Below are 26,854 nucleotides of genomic sequence, written 5' to 3'. Positions count from 1 at the left end.
ACCATTAGAGTTTTAGGCTGAGAGAAGTTGAGGTTGAAAATCGAAATGCCTTAAGATAACAATTCATTTTTGAAGACATTGGTTGTGAACACTTCAGAATTTTGTATTCCACATTTTGAATTTTTTGAGCTAAAAATTACACTAGCAACAAAATCCTGTTGACACAAAATCTTGTGACACATCATCTCTTTGCAATCTTTAAACACAACATTCATGTACAAATTTCTCACCCATTTTTTCCCTCTGATTCTTATGTTGTACTTATTCTTTGTTATCTCTAACAATAAAACATCACATTCTTCACCTTCTCCTTTAAGGCGGGTAGTGGGCGGATGCATGGACCATTAACTGTACGAGTAGCACGCATTGAAGCATTCTCATGCACATGTGGTTCCAAGTAAAATCTAGCTCGATAGGCTGCCAGATGAGCATAATACGCGGGTGGCACTGCACGAAACATGTAAATTTACATGATTGAATACATTGACACAAAATCTAGGCTCTACCATGTGCATTACTATCATTCCTATATAAGGGTAGAGTTAAAAGGTTACCTAGAGAAACAGATCGAGTGCACCGAGCATATCTACAACAAAAAAAGTTCAACAGATTAGTCATTGTGAAAGGATGAGTGCATTGTGGTAAAAACAAGAAAGAGCGGAGGATACTCTTACGTATAACATAGGTTGTTCGTCAGAGATTGGATCTCATCTGCACTAAAATTGTTCTCATCCCAGAGAACATGATAATGAGCTGGTCTGCTGGTTCCCTGCGAAATGTTAATCCCAACCTCTATTACTTGAAACATGGTATGCCATATGCTGTAATATGTGATAGAATAAGCCAGTACTATAGAAATTTAATCTATTTTTACAACACTTTTTAGCAATCAGACATCAAATACATTTAGTTATCCCAAATGTATTTTCACATGATTTTTTTTTCTTTCAAATTAATCATGTGAAATACATTTCCATGAGCATTATGACATATATATATAATGACAAAACTCCACTCTGCTTATATTTTAGTTCATTACATTTGTTTTTCTTTGCTAGCTCCTAAGAAAAATATATTGGCAAAAAAATAAATAAATAAATTTGGAGTTCCCTTGAATCAGTAAATTCACCATTTTGGAACAAAAGTATAACCATGTTTTAGAATATGTATACCAAAAAGAAAATTGCTAGAGAATTAGTGTTTCCTTGTAACATTGATCCCAACATATAAAAATGATTGCCATGCTATGCAATTATGTCAAAACCAACCCCTGTGCGCCAAACGTCTACGAAGGTTCATTAAGGAGTCATACCTGTATCCCAGCATGACTACATAGATAGAAGTCAAACTCTGTAGGATGACAAATTTTAGTATCCACCACAGTACCTACAATCAATAACGACTCATAAGTTCATACATCCCAATATTTATTCAAGCAGCAATTCCGTGACCAAAGCAAAAAGCTAGCAAGCCCATCACAAATTTTAGCAACTACAAGATGTGAAAAATCAATACCGGGTAAGATATTCCCACTCTTGTCGATGCTAGTTTTGTCGTTGTGGTTGCTTGCAAAAAGTCGTGTGTGGTGGCGCTTTTGGACAACAATGAATGTCACCGGAGGTTGGTAACTGGTTTCAAGTGATGCACACGCCTAGAAACAGCCAGATCATAAGCATAGAAGTTTGGTTAATGATGAAGATAGTAGGGGCTAAAATGTGGGAACCAACCTTACGAATTGCATCGAGTTCATATAGTAGAACCTGATAGAACTGCCCATCACTAACGCCATCCCTACAAATGTAATTGATGGGGAAAGGAAAATGGAGCATCAGTACAAAACCTTGAGTTGTAGCTAACGACAAATCATGAAGACAAAATACAATTCCTTTGCTTATCTACCTCTATCCCAACCACAAAAACAAAACAATAATAATAATAATAATAACAATAATACTGTACAAATCAACGGGAAGGGAACTGTCTGTGAAAAATTGGAGTATGGTTACCTGTAGAATATTATTCTCAACGGTTTTTGTCCAGTTGCCTTTTGAAAGGATAGTAAAAGCTCTCTGCATTAGAAAACTTGTAATTGTCACATCGATTACAATATAAGCTAAGTCTATGCTATTTGGTATCTACAAGAAATACTACTGTGACCACTTAAGAACAAAAATAAAAACACCCTTTCATTGAACATGTTTAAAACAAATGAGTCTATACTTCTAATTGTTCACCGAAAACATTAAACATGTTTATATTTATTTTTTAATATTACAAAATAAAAACATATTCGGTATACATGTTTTCAGAAACTTGTTTTAGAAACAAGTGAGGGTGGTCGGAGGTCAGCAGCAAGAGGTGGTGGCAGAAGGTAGTAACTGTTCGATGCAGGTGGTTGCTGGCGGCCAAAATTGGTAGCCAGCGGCCTAGGGCAGTGACTAGATGTGGTGGTCAAAGGGGTGACCGTAGTGGTGGTCAACGGTGGTTGATGGACGAAGGGGGTGAAGGAGGGAGGAAGGAGTGAAAACTTATTTTCAAAACAAGTCAAAACACTACTTTGTTTATAGAACTTTGTACATTTTTGAAACTGTTCACATTTTTTCGGAAACCAAAACAGACAGCAAATAAATTTTTCTTTCGAGTTTTAAATTTTTTTGAAAACACAAACAAACAACTGTAAACATAAACACTACCATATCAGATTGGTTGTAACATGACAATTGACCACACAACACAACTAAAGTCACGTGAAATTTGGAGTGAGTCTTAAATATGTACCTAATCATGCCGCCACTAACCGTGCCCCCTTGAGGATCTTGCCAAGTTTTGTACAAATCTTGAATAAGTTCTTGCCGATGAGGCTGCGTGCAAACTAAACCAGCATACTTTGTAACTTCCGGCCAGTCCTGCGAAGCTACAACCTGTACCAAAGCAATTGGAACAACCTTAAACACTAAACCAACTAACATAGCTTTCAAGTTTTTAAAAAAAAAAAAAAAAAAAAAGTTCGTTATTCTTACAGCAGCTATTGATGGACTACAGTCCTCCCCAGACTCTGGATGAGTTACATCAGCTCCAAATATTATTGTCGGAATGTCACTTACTAAAGGAATTCTCCAACTTAAAGCGTCTAAGAGCACATTATTCCTTCCCCCCATCTAAAAATTAAAATTAAACATAAAAAATAAATAAGAAGGGAATAAGAAGAAGAACCGTGAATCCGATCTTGTGGAGATTGAATCTGTAGTGGTAACGAGAAGAGAGAACACAATTACTCATCTTTACCTTGACATTAATCTTAAGTGACAGGTTTGCCAGGTACTGTCTGCTAATCTTTAAGACATGTTTGGTAAGACAGCATTGTGAAATCAACCCCAGCTCTGTTTCACAAATTCGTTTCAGATCGCCTGAAGTAGAAGCATGCTAATTTTAGTCAATGAAACTTCACAGCATACCAAAAAAATTCAGTTCCTAATATATGAGATACAGAATTGAAAAAAAAAATTAAAAACCAAAAAAAAAAATATAAATTACAGCGACGTGCTTTTCACTTTTTTAAGAACCAAAAATAGAAATTGCAGTCATTGATACAACATATTAATTTGAGATTAATCATCCAAGATCCATGACAACATAGATGCACAAGGGTATGTTTATTGTTAACAGAGAACATACAGATGTATCTGCACTGTCCAATTAATTTTATTACATGATAAAGAAATGCAAAATAACACTATTTCCTAAAGTTTAAAAGAAGGATTAATTAGGTATAAATCTACATTATTTTTCTTTTATCACTGTATGCTAGTTATTTTGTGTTTCACATGTATCCAAGCAATGAACATAAGCATTCTCCAAGTGTCCGAAGCATATCCAGAAAAAAATGTATAAAGTAAGTAGGACACATTTGGACTATATCACACACATGTTGGAAAGTGTCTGATGAGTGTTGGTATAAAACACAAACACACCACCTCCTTCGAAGTGGTTGTGCTTGTTAGTCTATATTCATCTAAAGTGTACAAATTACAACAAATAGCCACATACCATACAAAGAGCCATTGTTGTCCGGAAGAATGGCAATAAGTAACTCTAACTCCTTCCCTCCACGGTTATTTGCAGCTGCAGTACATACATATTTCAAAGCCTTCTTTACCTGATCCGGTCTTGCTGAGTAGATAGGAATTACAGGCTCAAAGTTGAATTCCTGAGGATAGCAAATCAACAAAATCTAACCGTCAGCACAACACTTTAAAAAGTTTAAAAACTGAACATAAAAATTACATAAAGTCAATCAATCCTGCTGCAGCTGAAATTTTCCCAGATTAACAAGCTTACCATGCCGGAGCCTTGGCACATCTGAGCCAACTGATGACAAAAACCTCGAACTGCACTTTCTTGGACACTTCGTGAGAAATTGATACACGCCCAGTAATTTACAGTACCTCCATTTATCACTTTCTGCATTATTACAACAAGATTAAATTTCCTTAGATACCAATGCATGGTGAAATTCTAATAGCTTCCTTGTACAAATGTCATGTTACCTTATTCATCATGTTCCACTGACCAACTTTAGGTAAAAACTCTTTCTCTTTCCCGTTATCATTGTATTTCAGCTATTAAAACCAAAACAGTGAACAAATGATAGTTAGTATAGAAAACAGATGTCATGGAATTGGATGCTGTGGAGGAAATACCCATGGGGCTGGAAGAACGCGAGCCTCAACTGATGTAAGTTTGTCATCAATACTGATGCCAAACTCTTTTGCATAAGGATCTTGGTTATATCCGTTTTGGTGCATTGTCTGAAAAAATACCAGAATACTTCAGCTTTATGTTCGTCACTGCTCTCTATCTAAATATCAAACACATGTTTCTTTTGGGTTATGAAAATAACTGTTCCCTATATCGTGTCGCAAGTAATTAGACTTGAATGAAGCGAGAGTCCGTGAAGGGTAATGTTTTCAAAATATGTTTACTTTCTTCCTTTTTTTTTTTTTTTTTTCAGAAAACTAAGTACTAGTTTAGTGAATAAAATGAAAAAATAAAAAAACACTAATATTATCGTATGATTTTACCTTTTTTAGGAAAAAATTATTTTTTTAATTTTAAAAATATATTGTGTTTATTTTCATCAAACTAGCTTCTATTATTTGGAAGGGGGGAAAAAGACTTTGAAAACAACCAAACAGAGTTCATGTGACAGAATCTCAAGGTTTCCACAAAAAATGAAGGAGCAAGCAACTAAAAGTGATCCATATTAATTAGATAGTTTCAAATTTCAGCCTTCAAATCCTTGTTTTTATTAAAAGAAGCAGAAATGAATCCAATAATTGAAGATGCAAACCTTCAAAATGTCCATTTCTTGTTCTTGAGGTCTTTGGCATGAAAATTTTAACAGAGAAGTTATTTGCTTATCATTCAGCCTCTTTGTGTATCTCTGCCCGTCAACTATCTTGCAAGCCTGAAAAAATATGGCAAGATACTGATAATTAAGTACAGAAAACTTAACTTTGCATCACTAAATTGAGAAATTAACTAGAGCCTACCTCCATTGGCAAATAGTTCACTTTCCTTGGATTTCCCACTTGGAGGCAAGGTAGATGGGGATGTTGAATGGTAAACCCATACACCTCTTGAAAGTATTCAACAACCGATTTCATGTTCTTCTCCTCATCAACTGGAAAACTTAGGAAGGAAAGAAAAGAAAAAGATAACTACCAGTATAGAAGAGAGGGAGGGGATAATGGAACAAAAAATGAAGACTAGGAAGCATAGGTACTCCAAAATGAGGGTTGTATCCATGTCTCACATGTGTTGGACACCAACACGGCAATGAACATGTAACAGTTTGTTCGGGTGACCGCTCATCTAGTCGCTTGAGCGTAGATGCGCAGCTCCCAGTGTCTTGCATGTTTGCAGGCGAGATTGCTCGAGCGATGGAGTGGTCACTCGAACGCAAAATTTAGGCTCCCAGTATTTCCACTATAGCTCTACAAAACCTTTGGAACCTTGCGTTTACCGCTTGAGCGGTGAAAAGCTCGCTCGAGAGGTCTAGTTGGGACAACTTCTTTAAAAGTCAACCACACACTCTTCCTTCTCACCTTTTCCAACTTTTCTCTCTCTCTAACACCCATTTCCGAACCCTAACCCTAAAAACCCTTGATTTCCTCAAGTTTTACTTTAGATTCACCTTAAATCCTTCAAGAAAAGTGAAGAGCAAACTTGATTTGAGATTCTCACTGATTGGATAGTGTTTTTGATCAACTCTATTGTTAGGTCTTCATCTCTTAGCTACCATTTCGAGGTAGGGGATATTTTTAACTTGTTATATTCTTGCTTTGAGATTTATATGTGATAATTTCTTAGTTATAACAATGTATGGGATAATTTGTTAAATGAGAGGAGTTTTGAGAAATTAAAGGGGATTTTTCCCATGTTTTGGAACAATTTATACATACCCTTCTTGATTATTGCTAGAAATTGTGACTATTGACCTTGTATACACAAATGAGGAGAAAGCCCCAAATTTTATGAAACCCTAGTTTTCGAATTGAATTGATGAAGGGGATTTTGTTCAATTGACCCTTGAATGGTGAAATTGAAGGCATTGAGCTTACCTTGGCATTGAGATATGGACTTCTTTTATAACTTGTGGAAATAAATTCTTGAGATTGGGAGATGATGACATTGTGCAATTGAAGAATTTATTATGTGATAAATAATATTATTAATGTTGTTGTGGATTGAACAAACTTTAGGGAAAATTTATTTGAATACTCATGCATCATGTGTTTCAAAAAATTTCATGTTATTTAACTATCTTGTGGATATTTGGAAAATGTCAACGAGGGTAAATAGCATGAGTTTGGGTAATTGAGTCGCGTTTCGGGAATTGAGTTGTGTGTTGTATCTATACCCACGCACGAAGTCAAGGTGCCCAATTGCCCTGTCTGCGCATATCGCTGGACCAATATGGGAAGGGTTTTCAGGTGTCCACGAGCCTGCCATTTATAGAGAAACTTGATTTTGGGTGTCCACAAGCCCTCCATTTTAGGAGTCGGCAAAAGTGGAGAGAGAAAGATTCTAGGTGCCCGTCGCCCCGCTATTATTAGAGTCAACAAATGTGAGAATATTTTCTGCATATAAATCTATATATGTATGTATGGTTTTACAGCTCTTGCTTGGGACGTCATAGCGTATTTACCACCCCATGGTTGTAGATGAGACTTTGAATGGAAATCATGCATTGAACATTTGTGCAAGATATGTAAACTACAGGTTAGTACACGACAGAAAACCCGGATGTTCGTGAAGTGTCCTAACCATATACCATGTCCATGTCTGTGTCCATGCATCTTATAATGAAGTTTAAGTGCAAGATATGTACATAAGTTCCCTTGTTGGCTGGGATGTCAACCCTGCAATACGATACTTCCTTCGCATGTTTCCCCTGTGTGTAACTTCTACTTTGATACCTCTAAGGGCTTTCTTAACCTGTTCAACATCCACATAACAAATTGGTTAGATATTGCCGACTTATCTTCCATTTCCAAAAAATTTTGACATTACTTTTAAAGTGTTTAGCTAGAAAAAATGAATATATCAAATCCAATGGTCAAAATGTCATTTTATATGCACATGATTTCAGTCCTGGACAGACAAATGAGTGATCTTGTGGCTAGTTGATACTGAGTATGTAAACAGCTCCAGCTCAAGAACTAGTCCATAATTTAAAATGTACACAAGAAGATGAATTCCAAAAGAAATTGCAACCAAAACTATTTTCTAAAAAATTTAAAAAAAAGGTAATAGATCAGATGACAGGTAAAAAGAAAATATTTTTTAAAAGAAGGAAAGAAAATTGTAGCAACTAAGCTAGAGGAGCTTCAAACAATACACACACTGGTGTTAGTGTCCTGTGTCAGTTGAAAATCCACACTGCAGATGTGCACTAAGTCATGATATCCTGAAGCATTCAATCTAACCAACCTCATGGCTGGCATTAGTCATGACTGAGATAACAACTAACATTAGCTAGACTTCAAAGAATTTCTGATTTCTATGCCTGTCATCGTGGGCTATCATGATTTGATAAGCTGGATTTAGAAAAAATAAAAAATAAATAAAAAGGAACAAATTTGGATGTCACTTGTGAAATTAAATTCATAGACCAGTATTTTTATATGCAGCACTTAATTCCACTTTCGAGGCACAACTGAAATTTCTAACTCCAAACGGGTGAAGTGAGATGTAAAAACAACAAATCTGAGCGAAGTCCATTGAACGACTAAATTTCTGCTTAATTAACAGTGTCATTGTCATTTTACTTGCTTTTTTGGGATATATACTAATACTAGTCCTTAGAAGAAATGAATTATGTGCACAGTAAAGATTTCCACAATTAAGAATATATTCATTAAGAGATTTACACAGAATAAAGAATATGGCAACTTTGTGTCTGCAACTTATGATATTATACCTTAACACGATCTGCATCTGATAGTGGCCTTGAATAAACATCTTTACCCAAAATTTGAGCTACAAACTCAATAACAGGCACTGGTTCAATGAATGCGGTCGCTGACATGTCTGAACAAGAAGATTCAAAAGAAAATGGTCTTGAGTAATAACAAATATGAGATGAATCAAAACTAAATGGAGGAGACTAATCACCTACCAATATTTAGTGACAACCCCATCTGGGTAGGTTTTATACTCTGGTAGAAACCACGCCATGACTGTAAACCGTTGCCAAGAGGCTGTGGTCTGTTAATATTGGGGGAATAGAAGAATCTCCCAACTGAAACATACCTACATGTATATATCCAGATTAAAGCATAGCACACAATTCAAAAATCAAACATAAATTCTTCAGTTTAATTTCAAATTGAAAAACCAAGATAATGGGAAAAAAATTAAATAAAGAAATAAAAATGAACCAGTGGAAGGTGCACCTTTGGGCTGCAAGCTCCCTTAACACAATATCAATGATCTTAAGCGCCTCTAGAGGAGTATCTACTTGTTTCCCAGAAAGAAGTTCACGCAATTGATGCATACTAGCATGAGCTACAAACTTGATTGTTACTTTAAATTCTCGTTCCCTGACATAATTAGTTAAAACATACTCAAAACTTCACCGGTCAATTGTTACATAAACAAGACAATACAAAATAAGGCAATGTCACCTAGCCTCATGGGTTGGGACAGGTTTATCAAAAAAAAAAAATCTTTTTTTAGGCTCTCGGGTTGTGAGTTTTTTTTGTAGGGTCTAAGTGAACGTTTTGTGAGCTCCTTGGGCGAGAGGAAGCTTGTTTGCCCTCCGGTCTGTCTGTTGAGCTCCTTTGTATCGTAATAAAATTCTTAGTTGCCAAAAAAAGAACATATAATAAGTAGCAAAATTGTTAAATCACTTACTTTGCCATGCCTATTGACTCATCTCCGTCTGCCAATATTATCGTAAACTTCTTCAAAGTGAAAGGCATTAGCCCAGCTGTGTAAAGCGCTCCTCTTCCATCATAAACAGGCAGCATCTTCCCCAAGTCGGTATCTCTATGAAGCTTCACCAACTGGGCCATTATAGCTTTGTTCAATTTAGTTGAATTAACTTCTGGGATAATCTTAACCTGCACCAAAAAGTATTAAATTAAAAAAGCTATAAATATCCCAAAGATTAATGAAAACTAAGGCCATTCCCAATGCTAAATAAAAAAAAAAAAAAACCAGCCCAGTGCACTAGACTTCCACCACTGCACAGTCTAGGAAGGGTCAGATGTACACAGTCTTACCTGCAAATAAAGAGACTATTTCCATATTTTGAAGGGATGGGCAGAGACATAAACAAGAACTTACACTATACTGAGTCAAGTCCCCCTCTGATATTTCAGCTAGAAAATGATTGGCTTTAACCAAACACTTGGTACCCAGTTGGCCATAGCCGGGCCTTCTGTGTAACACGAGGCTTTTGTTCGAAGGAGGCGGCTCTACATTGAATATTTCAGGCTTCACATTGTGTGCAGTTTCCATTTTTGATCCTTTCGCTGATCGTCTCCTTCCCCTGCCGCTCCCTTCAATCTTATTTGCATCTTCAGAGCTCTCTTGGGATAGTGAATGCTGATTCATTGAGTCCTGTAATGGCCTCCTGGAGATGACATGCCTTTGCTCAGGCTCTTTGGGTTGCCAGTGGGGCATTTTATCAAGCAATCAAGAACCTTCACATATTTCATTTAAGTAAGCATCATAAGATCTCACACACACAAACATATATAAAGAGAGTTGTGAAACGAAAAAAGTACACAGAATTTGTAAACAAAATAATGTGCATTAATTCTAACTTACCATTTTAAAACAAATTACTCATTAAAATGACTTTTAATTACAGAAATGTCGCCATCACATTATTTCGGTGACAAATTCTGTATGAATAGCACTTTTCTTATAGGATCCTAGTGATGACTGCCCATTGAGTGTTCATTAAGGACCAAATAATGCCAAAAAAATATAATGGAATTTCAATCCACATTTCACATAGTTCAATAATTTTTTTACACATTTCCCATATATATATATATATATAGAGAGAGAGAGAGAGAGAGAGAGGGAGCGAAGGTAATGTGTGGGTAATGTGTGATGACAACAAAATAGCACCAACTAGGTGTTGAAAGGTAATGGCATGACATTTTTCTCGTGTACTTTGAGAATCTTGAAGAGGGTAAGGACTAAGGGGATGAACATAGGCAAATGCAATAGGAGAGAATCAAATCTCCACAGTATTTCTTTTCTTATCAGCACTGTTATTCTCTGAAAAGTTTTTTAAGGCAAAAAAAAAAACAGTGAAAGAGACATGCAAAGCAAACATCCTTGGGGCAAAGTGCAATAAGTAATAATTACCCAAATTAACAAGAGCACAAAATAAGAAATAAAGGTATATTTTTAATATACGTACCATATTAGTCTATATAAATCGGGTATTTATCCTTCTGATACCAATGCACCCTCATATACCAATTGAAAATAAAATAACATTATGTATCAGTTCTTGATACACAATGATTCATAGCTGATTCAAATCCAATAGGACCAGCTCACACCTCATACAACCAATTTTAAAAATTCACTATCGCGATACCTAATTCAATACTCCCAATACTGATTTGTCTGCCGACAGTGCTATTTAAAATCATGGCATATACACATGCATATGTATGTTTGTATAAAATTATATGTATGCATTTATTTGCAGCACTGTTTAATCTTCCCCTTTTGATTCTTGCATCAAGACAAGTACAAACTCAAAAGTATATAATGGACCACATGGAACTAGTCTATCAATTGTTTGATTCTATGCATGAACCAAAAATATTCAAAGTTTACTATATGTATGATACCTAAATCAAGATACACAACTCACAAGCTTCAACATTCAATCACAAGCTTCATGGTGACAAGGAGTTCAAGCCTGCTGTACCGAACTAGGAGACTTGTACAACAGCACAATCTTACACAAACTTTAGCAAAGCCTGCTATTCTCAAAAATGAATAATTTGTAAATTTAAAAACAAAGAAACCAATCATTAATAATATATTTTGGCATATAGAATTTTCCTAAAAGTGGGTCCCACTTGTCTATTCATATAAATTTTGTGTTCGGTTTCTGTGTTATAAGTGGATCAGTCAAGAAATATTGCATTGCAAACAACATGCATGTTTTGGTGTAATTTCTTATATGTTGAAAGTTATTAATAAAAAAAAAAAAAACTAAAATATACTATTTTTTCTATTTCTCAATATTTAGTTTTTCAACTTATTTAAACTATTTACGCCTAGTAACAAACTATACCAAACTACTCAGCACAAATTTAAATAACAAATAAAAAAAAAACCTATAAGCAACCCCATAAATTGCACAATATGGCTAGGTATATATATGGATGATGAGTTTGTCTCTTGTGAATAGACACCAGTGTACGTACGGATCATAGGTTTGTCTCAAGTGAATGGACAAACCAATTGTCCCCTCAATGCTAACCAACTCAGATCTCTTCTGTTCTGTGGAGTTAGCCATACATCGGGATAACCAAAAGACAGGGTTCCAATATATATAATCTTTTGTTGGTTAAATCCATTGGATCATTGAGGATATTGGACTAGTGGATCTTGCCAGCTTCTTAGCACTTTGCACTTAGCTAGGACAGCTTTGTAAACACAAAAAACAAACCCTTTTCAGCAAGCTTTAACTCCTCCCAAAACCTACCTATAAGGACTTCTTTTCTTCTTTTTTTTATAAATTTAAATCTTTTTAAGATAGAGCTATATTGGACACATTCTTGAGAGTCGATTTTGAAGACTCGTCCCTCACAAATTACACATCAATTAAAATCATACTATTAAAAAGAGTTGAATTTAGAATGTCTGAGTTTAATGTTCAAATCGAGAAAAGTCATCGTGTACATTGCTAGAGAAAGATATACTATGGGTGGGCTCGGATATGGTGGTCCACTCAGCTCAATTTTGATCTTTTATTTTATATTTTGTATCAAATTAGTCCAATAGATAGCACCGATTAAGTTTTTGAACGAAAATAGTCATTGAGTTGAATGAATTTATATTTTTGCCGATAGAAGCATAATACATGCAGCTTATGTGCATATTTTTTATCAAAAAATAGTAATAACTGTAATCAATTGGATCAAATTGAAACAAAATTATAAATTTTTGGTCAAAATCAATCCAATTAAAACTCTAAGAATTAAAATAATACAAAGATGAAAATATAGAGACTACTGTGTGATTTTACCCTATGATAATTAAAGTTATAAACTCAACATTATTATTTTTAATGTTGTAACATTTTTTTTTCTATATTTCCAACGTATCTTTAAAATTTGTTTTATAATATACGAGTTTGTTAGACGGCGTTATGTTTTTAAGATTACAAATTGAGCTTAGAATCAGATTTGCAAGCCCGATGTCGAGTTGAGCTAGTCTTTAACTAGATTTTCCAATCTCTAGTCTCTAGACCTAGCCCGGCAGATACCCAAGCCTAATATATACAACACAATAATAATAGGGAAAATCAAAGCCTAACATTAAGTTTAAAATTTGGGCATATAGTGGTATGCATAGATGGCTCAACCAGCAGCATCTAAAGAAAGTTTCCACGTACCATCAATGCAAATGCAGAGAGCCATCATTTCAGTCTACATTTTTACTTTGTACCTGGACACTATGGAAAGCTTTTGCTCTGGGTGTCAGTGGTAGAGAGAACATTGAATGCTTATAACCCTCTATTTAGTTGGACAATGTGGGGGATTTAGAACAGGAAAGGTATGTTGGGATCTGGGATCCCGCCCAAGACCTTATAGAAATCATTGCAAGCAGAAAAACACACCCACACACAAGGAGACACAATATTTTACGTGGTTCGGCCCAATGCCTACGTCCACGGGAGAGTAACCGGTTATCACTATACCAATGAGGAGATTACAGAAAGATTACAATAGAGGAGGAGCTCACACTCTCCTCACTCAGCCACTCACCCGTCTCCCTCGCTCACACCGAGGGAGACGGTCTCTCCGCCTCACATCTCTCGCACTCTTTGTTGTCTCACGGTTTGCTCACTTACTCCACATTTTGCTCTCTCCTCTCAACCTCCATTTATAGGTGAGGGAGTAGGTGGGAGAGCCTTTGGGCAGCCTCCATGCTTGACTTCGGCAGCCTCCTTCTTTGACATGGTTGGTAGCCTCCTTCCTTGACCTTTGTGTGTGTTCCCATGGAAGAGAGACACCTCCTTTACATGGGGTGAATTCAACAAATCACCCCCTCAACCCATGTGAGGTGATCCACTGCACATACTGCTGCTAATCTTGTCACGCCTAAATTCAACATAGTTTGCATCTCCTCACTGAGACGCTGCATCCCCTGAAGCTAGAGATAAAACACCAGAGATACAAGAGGAGGAGGGAATCCGACATCCTCAACTCAACTCACACCACTCTCTGATTTGGAGAGAGCCACTGCTCCTATCTCCCACAGATCTCTTCCATGCTTCCTGTCTCGGATGTCTATACCTGCTATCCTTGAACTTGCGCAACCAAGATATCCGACACCCCCTGATTGGATGTCCTGCACCCCCCGCTTGGATGCCCTTGACTATCATGCAACTCCTTGCATGATGAACACTGGAGCAACTAGAAAACTTCAGAGTTTGACACATCAACATCCTCAAGTTTCCTTGCTCGGAGCTTATTTCTGAACAACCAGCCTTTGCCCTTCTGCACTTCTGAACAACCTCCTGGCGTTTTCACATACGCTTGTTGTCTGTGCTGCAATCCCTGATGTTCAGTTCTGTCTCACTTGTCCGTACTGATGTTTGACAGTTAGCCCTTCTGTCAAGACAACTTCCACCGGTCTGTACAAGTTACCACTATCCAACTCCGTGCATAGTGCTCGCACCCATGGCTTCTGGTCTCCCTGCGTCAAGCTTGCTTGAGAGATCTGCATCAATTCTATCATCTGCTGCCATGGAACTAAAGAAACCACCATAGAGAAATAAGACTTGCCACTCCTTGGCACGCACTCTTGCGTTTTACCTGTCTCAATTTCTCTGTCTGGAAGTTCCTGTGAACTGTCAACAACCCGCTGCTGCACACTCTTCTCGCGCCTCTGTACGACACTCTAGCGTACCCTTGCACTGTTGCACGTCTGCAATTGTACTTCTGCGCTTAGTATGCTCCTCTGCAACTTTTGTTCTACATGTCCACATACCATTAGTACCTTCTCGTATACAGTAGCTCCAACAGCCACAGTATTTCCCTGAGCCTGTACTGGTTGCCAAATCATCTATCCGTCGATGAATGGTCTTCTCTTTTGATTGAACCAGATCCTCCGAATACCTCAACAACCAGGAAAGTTCCCAGGAAAGACTGGTGGGGTCACAACCGGTCCCACTTAAGAACCAGTCTCCTTAGACAGTGTCTTTTTGACAGAACTTTCCTAGACCTTTGATCTTGAGATAATCATGTCTGCAAACCTCTGATCGCCCCTGACCAATCCTGATCTCCCTCGATCTGCCATTTGATCAAGCCTGATCTCCTCTGGTCTTCAATGATCTATCTCAATCTGTATCTGGTTGTCCAATCGGGTCAGAATCTGCCCATTCTAACCTCTTCAGTGAATCCGCAGCGTTCCACAATATCCGGCAACCTTCCTTCGAGTATTGAAGATGACAAACTCCCATGTTTTGACAATCTTTCAAAACCGTTCAGAATTTCACTATTCTGACCTCGCGGTTGCGTCCGGAGCGGTCCGTTTAGCTAGGACCAACCTTCGCTGCACTTCCAGGGACCTCACTGAAAACTTTCCCCGAAAACTGGGCCACACCACAATTTTCTGAAAATTCTGGGCCAAATTACAATTTTCAGAAGTTCAGGGAATATTCCGTGTACCAACAGAATATTCCGTCCAATGTCCCTGACGCCGTCTGCCACTTTAATCTGCCTTCCTTTTACAGAAACTCCATCTCCAAAATCTGACCGTACGGATGTGTCCGGAATACTCCAAATAGTCGGAAACCACTATTGGATCACCAAAAACGGACTCCAAATGGCTTCGATCTAGCCAAAACATTTTGTACGCCTCAGATCTGCGGCTGCACCGTAGCCGCGAAACACAGGATTCTTCCTCCTGCGGATGACGTGGCTGCTGACGTGGCTGATGACGTGGCACGCGCGTGCCACACACGCGCCTCCCCCACTCGTCTTCTTCCTTCATCCGCGCGTGGGGCGCGTGCCTGCGACTGGGCCGACGCGCCGGCTGCCTTCACGGCGCGTGGAGGCGCGTGCCAAGACTGGGCCTCACGCGCCTTCTTCAGGCGGCGCGTGAGGGCGCGTGGAAGCTCCTCTGGGTGTCTGCTTTATATGGTTGGACTCCTCTTCTCGAGCCCTTGCTCCTGGTATGCTCAAAACCTGATTTCGAGCAACTTGATTTCTGGGCAGTTTCGGACAACACGCTGTTTTTGTTCCGAAACGCCACCGACGAGGCTCTGATACCACTTGTTGGGATCTGGGATCCCGCCCAAGACCTTATAGAAATCATTGCAAGCAGAAAAACACACCCACACACAAGGAGACACAATATTTTACGTGGTTCGGCCCAATGCCTACGTCCACGGGAGAGTAACCGGTTATCACTATACCAATGAGGAGATTACAGAAAGATTACAATAGAGGAGGAGCTCACACTCTCCTCACTCAGCCACTCACCCGTCTCCCTCGCTCACACCGAGGGAGACGGTCTCTCCGCCTCACATCTCTCGCACTCTTTGTTGTCTCACGGTTTGCTCACTTACTCCACATTTTGCTCTCTCCTCTCAACCTCCATTTATAGGTGAGGGAGTAGGTGGGAGAGCCTTTGGGCAGCCTCCATGCTTGACTTCGGCAGCCTCCTTCTTTGACCTTTGTGTGTGTTCCCATGGAAGAGAGACACCTCCTTTACATGGGGTGAATTCAACAAGGTAAATACCCAGCAACAATGGGATGATGATGATGATGATGATGATGATGATGATGATCACAAGAAGTAAAAGCACAAATTTAAAAGTGTCTGATCATTCCATATATAACATGGGGGAGGGATTGGATTCTCTCTACAAACTTACCCTTTAGATCCCTTTAGACTTTGGGATTTGCAGAATAGATATGTTAGAACCAAGTAACGCGATCATGAGGCAATGTGTAAGTCTTAAGCTGTAAGCATTTCAAAATTTCAATTTTTATTGTATTAAGTAAATAAGTAAATACTTTTCTGTTCAAAGCGTCGAGCATTTCATTACAAATAAAGAAACTTGCTTTCATTAAAGTTCTTTTTTATATTTAAACTATGTATTAGATTAAATTAACAAGAGCTCAAGATAAACTTTCCATATGTATAATCCTCATATGTTTATGCATAAAAGGTGTACAAAATGCACTTAAAGCATCCGTCTCAGACTGTAATCTACAAACCTTTAAAGAATGTTGCGAAATATTGAAGCCTCAATATTTTTTGTCTTAACCTTGCCTCGATTCAAGTCTCAATAAATCATTTTAAAACTTTGATTAAAACTTAATTCATCAGCCAATCAACCAGTAAAGATCAATCCCTTTTTTTTTTTTTTTTTTCATAGTAGAATAGGTAGTGGTATCGTTGATTCACTTTCCCATTTTATGTTTACAAAAAATAGGAAATACGTTTTAAAATTTTTTTTCTTGATATAAATAAAACTTGTTTGGTGTATAAAAATATTTTGAAAACAAATAAACATATGTGGTGGCTAACGGTAGAGGGTGAATAGATAAGAGGATTGTATGTGACTGTCGAGGTGATCAGAGATCACAAACGATGACCTATCAATTACAGGAAGGTGGCGCAAGGTCATTGGAATTGGTGGAAGGTTGTCAGCAGTCGGCCAACCAACAATGCTGGAGTTTGTTGTGGCGGGAGGTTGTGAGAAAGAGATGAGAGAGTGAAAATTTATTTTTAACACACTACAAGAAATTAAGATTTTAGGGACAAAAATTTAGAGACAAAATCACTTTTTAGGGACAAAATAATTTTGTCGCCTGAAGTGTTATTATTTTATTTTTAACAATAAAATTAGACATTTAGTGATGAATTACTGACATTTTTGGACCAAAACTTTTGTCTCAAAAAATAACACTTTTTGACTTTGTCTCTAAAAATATATTTATCAGCGATATTTTCAAAATTTTGTCCCTAAAAGTTTTTTTTTTACTTTTCAGAACGACATTTTAGCGATTATCTTCTTAACAACTAAAATTAGTCCCTAAATATTTTTAAAAACAAAATTTATACTTTTATAAACAAAAAAATTTGGTCTCTAAAACTCTTATATTTTGTAGTGACAAATGAAAACACATTTTTTTCATTTTCAAAAAATTAAAAAATTTTGAAATTAATTTCACTTTTTAAAAATAATAACAATATACCAAACACATTTCCCTTTTTTAGTTTAAAAAATGGAAATGAAAATAAAAATAAAACAAAACAAAAACACAAAATCCTACCAAACGATCTGTTTTTTTTTTTTCTTTTACGACCTATAATTCAGCTAACTAGGGTTCTTTTGACCCAACCTTTGGATTTTAAAATCTACCTCATAAACCAATAAACTGAGTAAATGCAATAATACTAACCCATTTTGTAAAGTATGTCAAGAATAACATTCACATAAAATAAATTAATTAATAAGGCCTCGTTTGGGAACAGGCTAATTTAGTAATTTTTTGGCTATTTGGCTAAAAAGGTAGGTAAAAAAACTTGTATGTTTGGGATGACTTTTTGGCTGATTACGAAAAGATGTGCAAAAAGTAGAGAGAAAAGAGAATCTTTGACTTTTTGGTATGGGTTGTTGGCTTTTTGGCTAATTTAGGCCTCGTTTGGCAAGAGGCTATTTTAGCCAATTAGTCAAAAAGTTACTAAATTAGCCAAAAAGCCAACAACCCATACCAAAAAGTCAAAGATTCTCTTTTCTCTCTACTTTTTGCACATCTTTTCGTAATTAGCTAAAAAGTCATCCCAAACATACAAGTTTTTTTTACTTACCTTTTTAGCCAAATAGCCAAAAAATTACTAAATTAACATGTTCCCAAACGAGGCCTTAGTAACTTTTTGACTAATTGGCTAAAATAGCCTCTTGCCAAACGAGACCTAAGTAGATAATATCATAAAATATTCTAAAAATATCTAATAATTATTTTGGAGCAACAAATTTGGTACAAAACTATTTAAATGGTGTCAAAGGTTCAAACGTCTCTACTTATAATCCAAATTGTCTGCTGCATGGTGTGTGTGTTCGTATTTGTATGTGTCTCTGAGGACAAAACCCTTCAAAACAACGATCCATTCCCATTGACCAATAAAGAGCTTTATTCTCTGATAACGACCACACACTGCTAGGGTTTTTATCGTCCAAAACACCACCGGTACACTGTACCATACTTATGGCTCCTACCTAAAGCATAGGACAACCACATAATGACATATATAATTATTATATAGTCCGGAAATATTATCTATCATTGTTTACGGGCTTCCCTCAAGTTTCAAATCGAACTAAAGGATTAAATTCGTAAAGATTCATCATTAGTTCTGTTTTGATAATTCGAATTATTCAATGTGTAAAACTTATCGAGTACTATATGCCTGTAAAAAATCACGTTAATTGAATATTGATAGTTATTTCATCAGATCAGATTTCTGTCAACTGTTTATTTTTTTCATTGTCCATTTTTTATATAAAACTAATTTGATCGAATAACTATCGATATCCGATTAACATGATTTTATGTAGGTATATAGTACTCTACAAGTTCTACATATTGAACGGTTTGGATTATCGAAACGGGACCCGTGGTGAATCCCCACAGATTCAACAATATCCTCCAATCCGATTGGGACGGGAGAGAAGTTAGACCCATCTTCAAAAAATTATACTTCAATGTATGGTTAAAAAAATTACAAATCAGCAATAAGCTTAATGAACTTTAATAATTAAATATATAAAAAAAATTATAAATTTATAAATATTTTATGAAAGTTCCACTTTATTTGCATTTTTCCCTTCTTTTAAGTAAAATATTGGAGATTTTGAATTTTAAATTTATAAATTTACTTACAATAATGTGGAAAGAGAGTTGAGGCGACGTAGGAGCCTTTTGGGAAGCTAACAAAAAATTAGTTTTTAGTTTTAACCTATTTTTGGTCACATCACCTCTTTCATTTTTTACATACAAAAGGACAAAAAAAGTCGAAGAAAGCAAAAAAGTCAACTTTTAACCAATTTCTCAAATCACCCGATAGTTGAATGTGTGACAAATTAAAAATTATCAACTATCATATCACATCATTGCAAGTTATTGGAGAAGTTATTTTCAAAGACTCAAATATTTTTCTTCTTTTAATTAATGAAAAACTGGAAGCTATACTAAATGGTCATTTGATACCTTAACTATCTAACAAATGTGAATTAGCATTTTTCACTTGTAAAATTTTATATTGATTTGAAGTAATCGTGATACTTCGAGGCCACCGATTAAATGCGATAAGATTGTTGATAAGATTGTAACGAATAAGTTATATCACGATGAGATATTAGATATATATGATATAGAATTATACAGAACAAGTTATAACATAATGGATGGGACAAATGATTGAACAAAAAGAGTTATGTATTATATTTGTTTAGAATAAAATAAAAATGTGTAACTATTTTTTAGTGTTGGATGAGGAAAAAAATAATTCGGAGATACCTAATTCTTCTAATACCACAATACGTATGGTGTTATTAAATTCCTTATTTTTCTCTATTTCATTTTTCATCCCAGTATTAAAATTATGTAAAATTGTAATAACATATAAAATAAACAACCTATTAATAATCCAGTGTGCCCAAATGTTCCCCCCACATTTAATCCCAAGTGATTGGCAAACAAACAAGCCTTGAAAGTATAGGAAAATCACACCCCAAAAACATGGGCCTGAAGGCCCATTCAACCCGTTAAAAATGGTCCATAATTTATGAAACTTAGAATTATATTTTAAACTCATAGAATCGGATTGAGCATTTTTTGTTTTTTTTTTCTTTTTTGTTTTATGTCTGTTCATAACCATGGCAGGCTTGAGAAATTGTTTGAAATCCCGGCTGAGCCCTTAAATTTTGTATATACACAAATACATATTGCATGTATTTATTTTTGTATTATTTAACGTTGTTGTTTGACATGAAAAACAATTTATTAATGAATTAGTTTTGAAAAATTAGGGTTTAAGATTTTAAGAACGGATTAGAATAAGAAAGTGATTCTTTATAGGGGTGTAACTTGGGCAGGCTCAACCCAAACAACTCGAACCCAACTTGAATTTTTTTAAGGCTTGGACAAGATATTTTTAAATTCAATACGGGCTTAGACAAAAATTCAAAAATCCGAATTAAATTTAATCGGGCTTGAGCAAAGATATCATGATATTAAATTTATGTATAGATATATAAAAATATTAAATATATATATATATATATATATATATTATTAGCCATTACATGATATTAAAATAATTTAGATTATTAAATCATATTGAATATATATTATATATACAAATAACATAAAATCTTTTTTTTTTCATTCATAAATTATAAAAACTACTATAGCGGCATCTCTCTTATATTATATAAATTATTTTTGTTGATGGTATTAATGATTTTCTATATATAAAAAAATGTAAATAAAGTCAAATTTTAATAATTTAATAATGTAGCTGCAAAAAAAATAAAAATAAATACAATTCAGGCAATTCGGTCAATTCGGTTTTAACTCAGGTCGGGTTTGGGCAGGCAATCTCGGGTTACAATTCGGACTTAGGCGGGCCTGGGTAGATATCGGCACAACCTAAACTAGGTTTGGACAACTTCCCAACCCAACCGAACCCGCCCAAATTGCACCCCTAATTCTTTAGTATGTATTTTAATAAGAGTCATATTCTCAAACTAGTAATCCAATTTCCGTTCTTATCCATGGGAATTTCACATTTCTAGAGAAAATTGTGCCCCACAATATTTTAATTTTATTATTTTTAACTAACGCACACAAAAACTAAATATAATCCATGCACGCACAAGGCGGTGTTTAAGCGTTCTCAAATATGATATTTTTAAAAAAACTATATAGTATTATGTAAAAATTTAGGAAGTTTTCGCAAATTGAAATCACTAAAATTATTAAAAATTAAATATGATGGTGTCAAAATGACTTGTACAAAAAAAAAAAAAAAAATTGCACAGAAAATACATCTTAAATGATGTGTCAATAATATTTTTTATATTCTTATGACAATTGATATTTTGATTAAAAATGAATAGACAATAAGAAATATAAAGTTTATATAAAAATTCTGTATATAAATTACGCTTAGACCTCATTTGGGAACAAACTATTTTAATGATTTTTTAACTTTTTACAAAAAGATATTTAGAAAAATATGGAGAATAATGTGACAACTTATATAATTTTTTGAATTTTTGACTAAAATTGAAAGTTGTGAAACGAGGCCTTAATACTCCTACACTTTCACCAAAATCTCACATTAGTCCCTTCAATTTCAATTTTAATAGTCAACTTCCTATATTTTTAAGTCAAGTTACAATCTCCTTCTAACCATCTACCACCGTTAACAAAGTTGACAAAATTTTTCATTTGATGCATATGTAACATTTTTGCTGTCTTATTAACACTCTTACACTTTTATTAAAATTTCACTTTAGTTCTCATACTTTCACCAAAAACTCACTTTAATTCTTTCACTTTTAATTTTTGTTGGTTTTATTAATGTTAGATGAACAGAATGCTAAGATTAAAATTTGAGTTAAAGTACATGAGATTGATTATTACAATTCAAAGTGAAAATATCAAAATAAAATTTTAATAAAAGTATAATAATACCAAGCATAATTTACTGAAATTTTATTTATATCTCGTCACTCTTTTTTGGAAAGTAGAACATAGTTCAGAGTTATTCTTGTTTTTAGGCACTAGATTCTTAGATCTTTATAAAAATATATATATATATATATATATATATTTCCTCACATAAAGACTTGTTGTCTTTTGTTTCTTTGTTTTCATTCTCTCTTCTCAAGTGATTAAAAATTGCACAATTTTTAATTCAATATGAAATGATAATATCAAAGATAACTAATTGAATAATACCACTAAATTAATTTTTGGAAGACTTATTTATAAGTCCTTTTTCAGACACTTATGGTAGGCTAAGTTTTGTGTAATTTCTTATAGACTCTTAAGTCCTATTTAGATAGGAATATATTCCACAAAATCCTACATAAACGTAACGTGACGTGGCACCTATATAAACGTAACGTGACGTGGCACCTATATAAACGTAACGTAACGTGATACCTATATAAACGTAACGTAACGTGACATCTACATAAACGTAACGTAACGTGTCACGTTACGTTTCGCAAACTTAATGAGTTTTTATTTTTTTAAATTGAATGTGAAAATGTTGTTTTATGTTGGTGTCACGTTACGTTTCATATAAATATGATCTATGTAGAAAATTGAATGTTGTCATAGATCATAGGTGTCACGTTACGTTTATGTAGGTGTTACGTTACGTTACGTTACGTTACGTTTATGTAGATATGGTTTATGGCAACATTCAATTTCCAGGTGTCACGTTACGTTTATGTAGGTGTCACATTACGTTACGTTAAAATAGATATGATTTATGGTAACATTCAATTTCTTATATACGGTTTTACTATTATTTATGATATTAACAACTAATATTGAGGGTAAATGTGTGAACAAACTTCTCACAGAACTTATGAGAACATAAATTTTTTAATAGGACCATATGTAACATAAATCTCCTTAATAAGACTTATTAATAATTTTTCCGTAATTTTTTGACTACGCAACTATCCATACATATCCATTTCCTTTTCATCTTTTTGAGGGGTTTTGAAAGCTGGGAAAATTGCAAATACATAGAGTAGTGGGAAAAAATTACACTACAAATAAAAATAAAAATAAAAATAGTGCAACTCTGATATACCTGAAGATTTGCACCGTGCACAAAAATGAATATACAGGAGAGCTGTACCATCATAAACTATATATTTTTCTTTCATTACTCCACTAAAATGCAATTTTCACTTGAAAATTTCCATGTGAAAGATACTCAAATGTAGAATTGATCTCTCAAAAAATTAATTGAACTAAATTATCCCATAAAATGTCTAAACATATAAATGACCCTCTAAAACATCAATTGAAACCAATTGCATCATGAAGTTTAATCAATTTGGGCAATGTAAATGTTAAAAATAGTTTTTGAATATAATATACAATTTTAAAATTGGAAAGTCATTGAGATCCCTCCAATCACCACCAACACCACCTCCACGTAGATGCTAGTAATTGGAGGAGAAAAAAAAAAAATTGACCAATGAAAAAAAGAGAGAATCGTGAGAATATCTTGTGGGAGTTGAAGTCATTTTCCTTTAAAAAAAAATTTTATACCGGAAAAATATCCGACAGGATAAGTTCACGCCGACCCTAGAGCTCAAAACCCACTGATTTAAGAAGAGAGAGAGAGAGAGAGAGAGAGAGAGAGACCTTAAGTGTTACGCTATCTTTACACGCCGCTGATCATTTAACAGCCTCTGCTAGGCACTTCAATGCAAACCTTATTTTGTGTTACCTACTCCAACACTCTGCAAAACCAACCACATTCCACCGCATCAATATATATATATGATTCTCAAAATATATATATATATATATATATATCAAGAGATGATGGATAATGACTTGAGAGTCTTGAGGGTAATTATCCCTCAAAACTTTTAAATGCAAGATAATGTTTAATTAACTAATATGATAAGTGTTACGCTAATTTGTAGTCAAGAAAAAAAATTATAATAACAAAATATTTATTTTTGTACAAATTTCATTTTTTTTTTTTTGCATGAATATCGAATTTCATTTGTTATCTCATTTTGTAATTCTTAAATACAAAATAATGAGTCTCACGTAAAGAATACACATGGAAACTACTCACTTGTGTAGAGTGAGAAAAAAAATATATATATATATATAACATTGTTTCAATTTTTTTTAGGCACTTGGGCTTTCTTTGAAGTACATAAATATAGACAGAACATATATGTTCGATGATAGAAATAATAGAATAACCAGAAATATAATATTGTACAAATAAAATTTTTATAAAATTTCATGCACAGTCATGACATGACTTTTTATGGTTCATTTATTTGAAATAAAAAATTCATTATTGTGATTCATAATTGCATGAATGTTATGCATAAAAATTCTATGTATAAAATTATTTTACTAAGAAAAACTAAAAGCTTAAAACTAGAACTATCATGTTACATCACTAATTAGAATAAAGTATGTCAAAAAAAAAAAAAACAAAAACAAAACAAAACAAAGGTGAAAGATCTATAGTGAAAATGAATGAGGTGCGAAACTGTCAAGTGTTTTTGACTGTGAACCCCAAAAACATAAGTTAAAGCATTTAAAGCAGACGTAAGAAGCATGAGAACAAACAGATAGACAATCATAAATGTGAGATTTTTTAAGAAGAAAGAAAGGAAACAGTGATCCGATCCGAGAAACCTTATAAGATGTATGTATGCTTTTGAAAAACAGCAAAAGCGTTTCAACAAAACAAAAAGATGCTATCACAAAACATACCTCATTCACACTAGCTATAGCTTCCAAAATAAAACAAAGAAACAAAAACCCAAGAGACAGACTTGAAAACAAAGATGTATCTATTTGTGAGAGAGAAGAAACAAAACCCAAGAGACAGTCTTGGAAACGTTGATGCAGACAAAGCTAAGCAAAGGCAAAGAATGTGTTTTGAAACGAAGCACGAAGCGATGTTGTCAAGGAATAATAGAGTTTTGGGACATGTAAATATAAACAAATTTGTGTTTGTGTGGTTAGCTCAGAAAAAGTAGATTAATTTAAGTATAGGAAGATTTTACAGATGCAAGAAAAACAATGACCATTATATATATTGGATTCTATATCTATATCCTTTTATCTCATATTTGTGTATCAATAGTATCATACTATGCTATGTGAAAATAGTTAGTGTTAGTTTGTGTTCCTAGCAAAGTTCAAAAAAAGAGAATGTTTATTCTTTAATATTTTTATGTGATGAATATTTACTTATCATTATTTTTTAATAAATTAAATGTGAAAATATACTATGTTCATATGAAATGATAATTATATTATATTTTTATTTCAGTGAATCAAACAAAACTTAAACTCAACATAACTTAAATATTTTAGAATTTAAAGATCAAAAGCTGACTTTATTAATTGTTGATGCCCATTTTTATGATATCTGAATTCGAGTCTTATAATTGTCTTTAAATTATAAAAAATATATATTTTAAATTTATAGTATATATATTAAAATTTGGTGTGATTGAAACTTTCAATCTCCATATCTGAACAAAATAAAATTTAAAAAAAAGGAAAAAAAGAACAAAACAAATTTATTTTATGTGTCACATATTATATTAAATATGAATCTACACCAACAATTCAGATACATTTCAAAATATTTTGGAAGTACATATATATATATATATATATATTGTGAAATAAAATAAATAAATGAAACAAACAAACAAACAAAGGTTACTTTAGTAAGCAAAAAGCAGAGCATGCTGAGAATGAAAGACTCTTCAGTAGTGTTGAGTCTTCTTGACCCTACCTTTAAGAAAAGGGACTTTAAACACACTACACAAGTAAAAAGAAGGGCTTTGGTAAGATTATAGCTTTATGTGCATATAAAAGTATACAATACACTTAAAGCGTGCATTTGATTTGATAAAACAAATATATGTTTCGAAAAACAAAACGAAATCAAAAGAAGTAGATTGTAGTTTTTTGAAGGAGAATATGTTAAAGAAATCAAAAAAAAGTGTTAGATACTTGGATTAGATTCCATACACAGAGAGAGATACACATATGATACGAATATCTCTCTGCAACTGCAAAGCTTTCAGTGCGTTTCATTGCTGGTTCCTTCTTTTCTTCTTTGCAGATCTGACATACATATATATGTGTGTGTGTTTTTAGAGAGAGAGTCTGTTGACGGAAATGTGATCGGAAAGTGAGATTCCGGCGAGAGAGAAACGTGGAGATGAGAGAGAGAGAGAGAGGGGGGTGGGGGCTCGAAAGCAAACGTGAGTGAGTCGGCTTTGAAAAAGGAAGAGGGCAGT

At 34.4% G+C, this 26,854-nt stretch overlaps 1 protein-coding gene across 1 annotated transcript; it reads right to left on the bottom strand.

Annotated features, from left to right (window-relative positions):
* Window positions 1-82: 82 nt before the first annotated feature.
* LOC114280679 (protein argonaute PNH1) lies at window positions 83-26,854 on the bottom strand. Its single transcript, XM_082903212.1, is given in 27 exon segments — window positions 83-447; window positions 555-586; window positions 675-769; window positions 1,313-1,386; window positions 1,516-1,651; window positions 1,728-1,791; window positions 2,007-2,069; window positions 2,779-2,921; window positions 3,021-3,158; window positions 3,286-3,407; window positions 4,048-4,207; window positions 4,339-4,461; window positions 4,548-4,619; window positions 4,701-4,794; window positions 4,796-4,808; window positions 5,351-5,416; window positions 5,419-5,467; window positions 5,553-5,691; window positions 7,394-7,500; window positions 8,486-8,595; window positions 8,684-8,817; window positions 8,961-9,107; window positions 9,421-9,629; window positions 9,856-10,214; window positions 16,661-16,748; window positions 24,201-24,298; window positions 26,599-26,854. Coding segments are annotated over 24 exon segments (2,799 nt in total). The 5' UTR covers window positions 10,195-10,214; window positions 16,661-16,748; window positions 24,201-24,298; window positions 26,599-26,854; the 3' UTR covers window positions 83-277.

The sequence above is a fragment of the Camellia sinensis genome, chromosome 13 (assembly GCF_055761805.1).
Source record: "Camellia sinensis isolate YWXY chromosome 13, ASM5576180v1, whole genome shotgun sequence".
Classification (NCBI taxonomy): Eukaryota; Viridiplantae; Streptophyta; class Magnoliopsida; order Ericales; family Theaceae; genus Camellia; species Camellia sinensis.
This window is presented reverse-complemented; position numbering and strand designations above follow the sequence as displayed.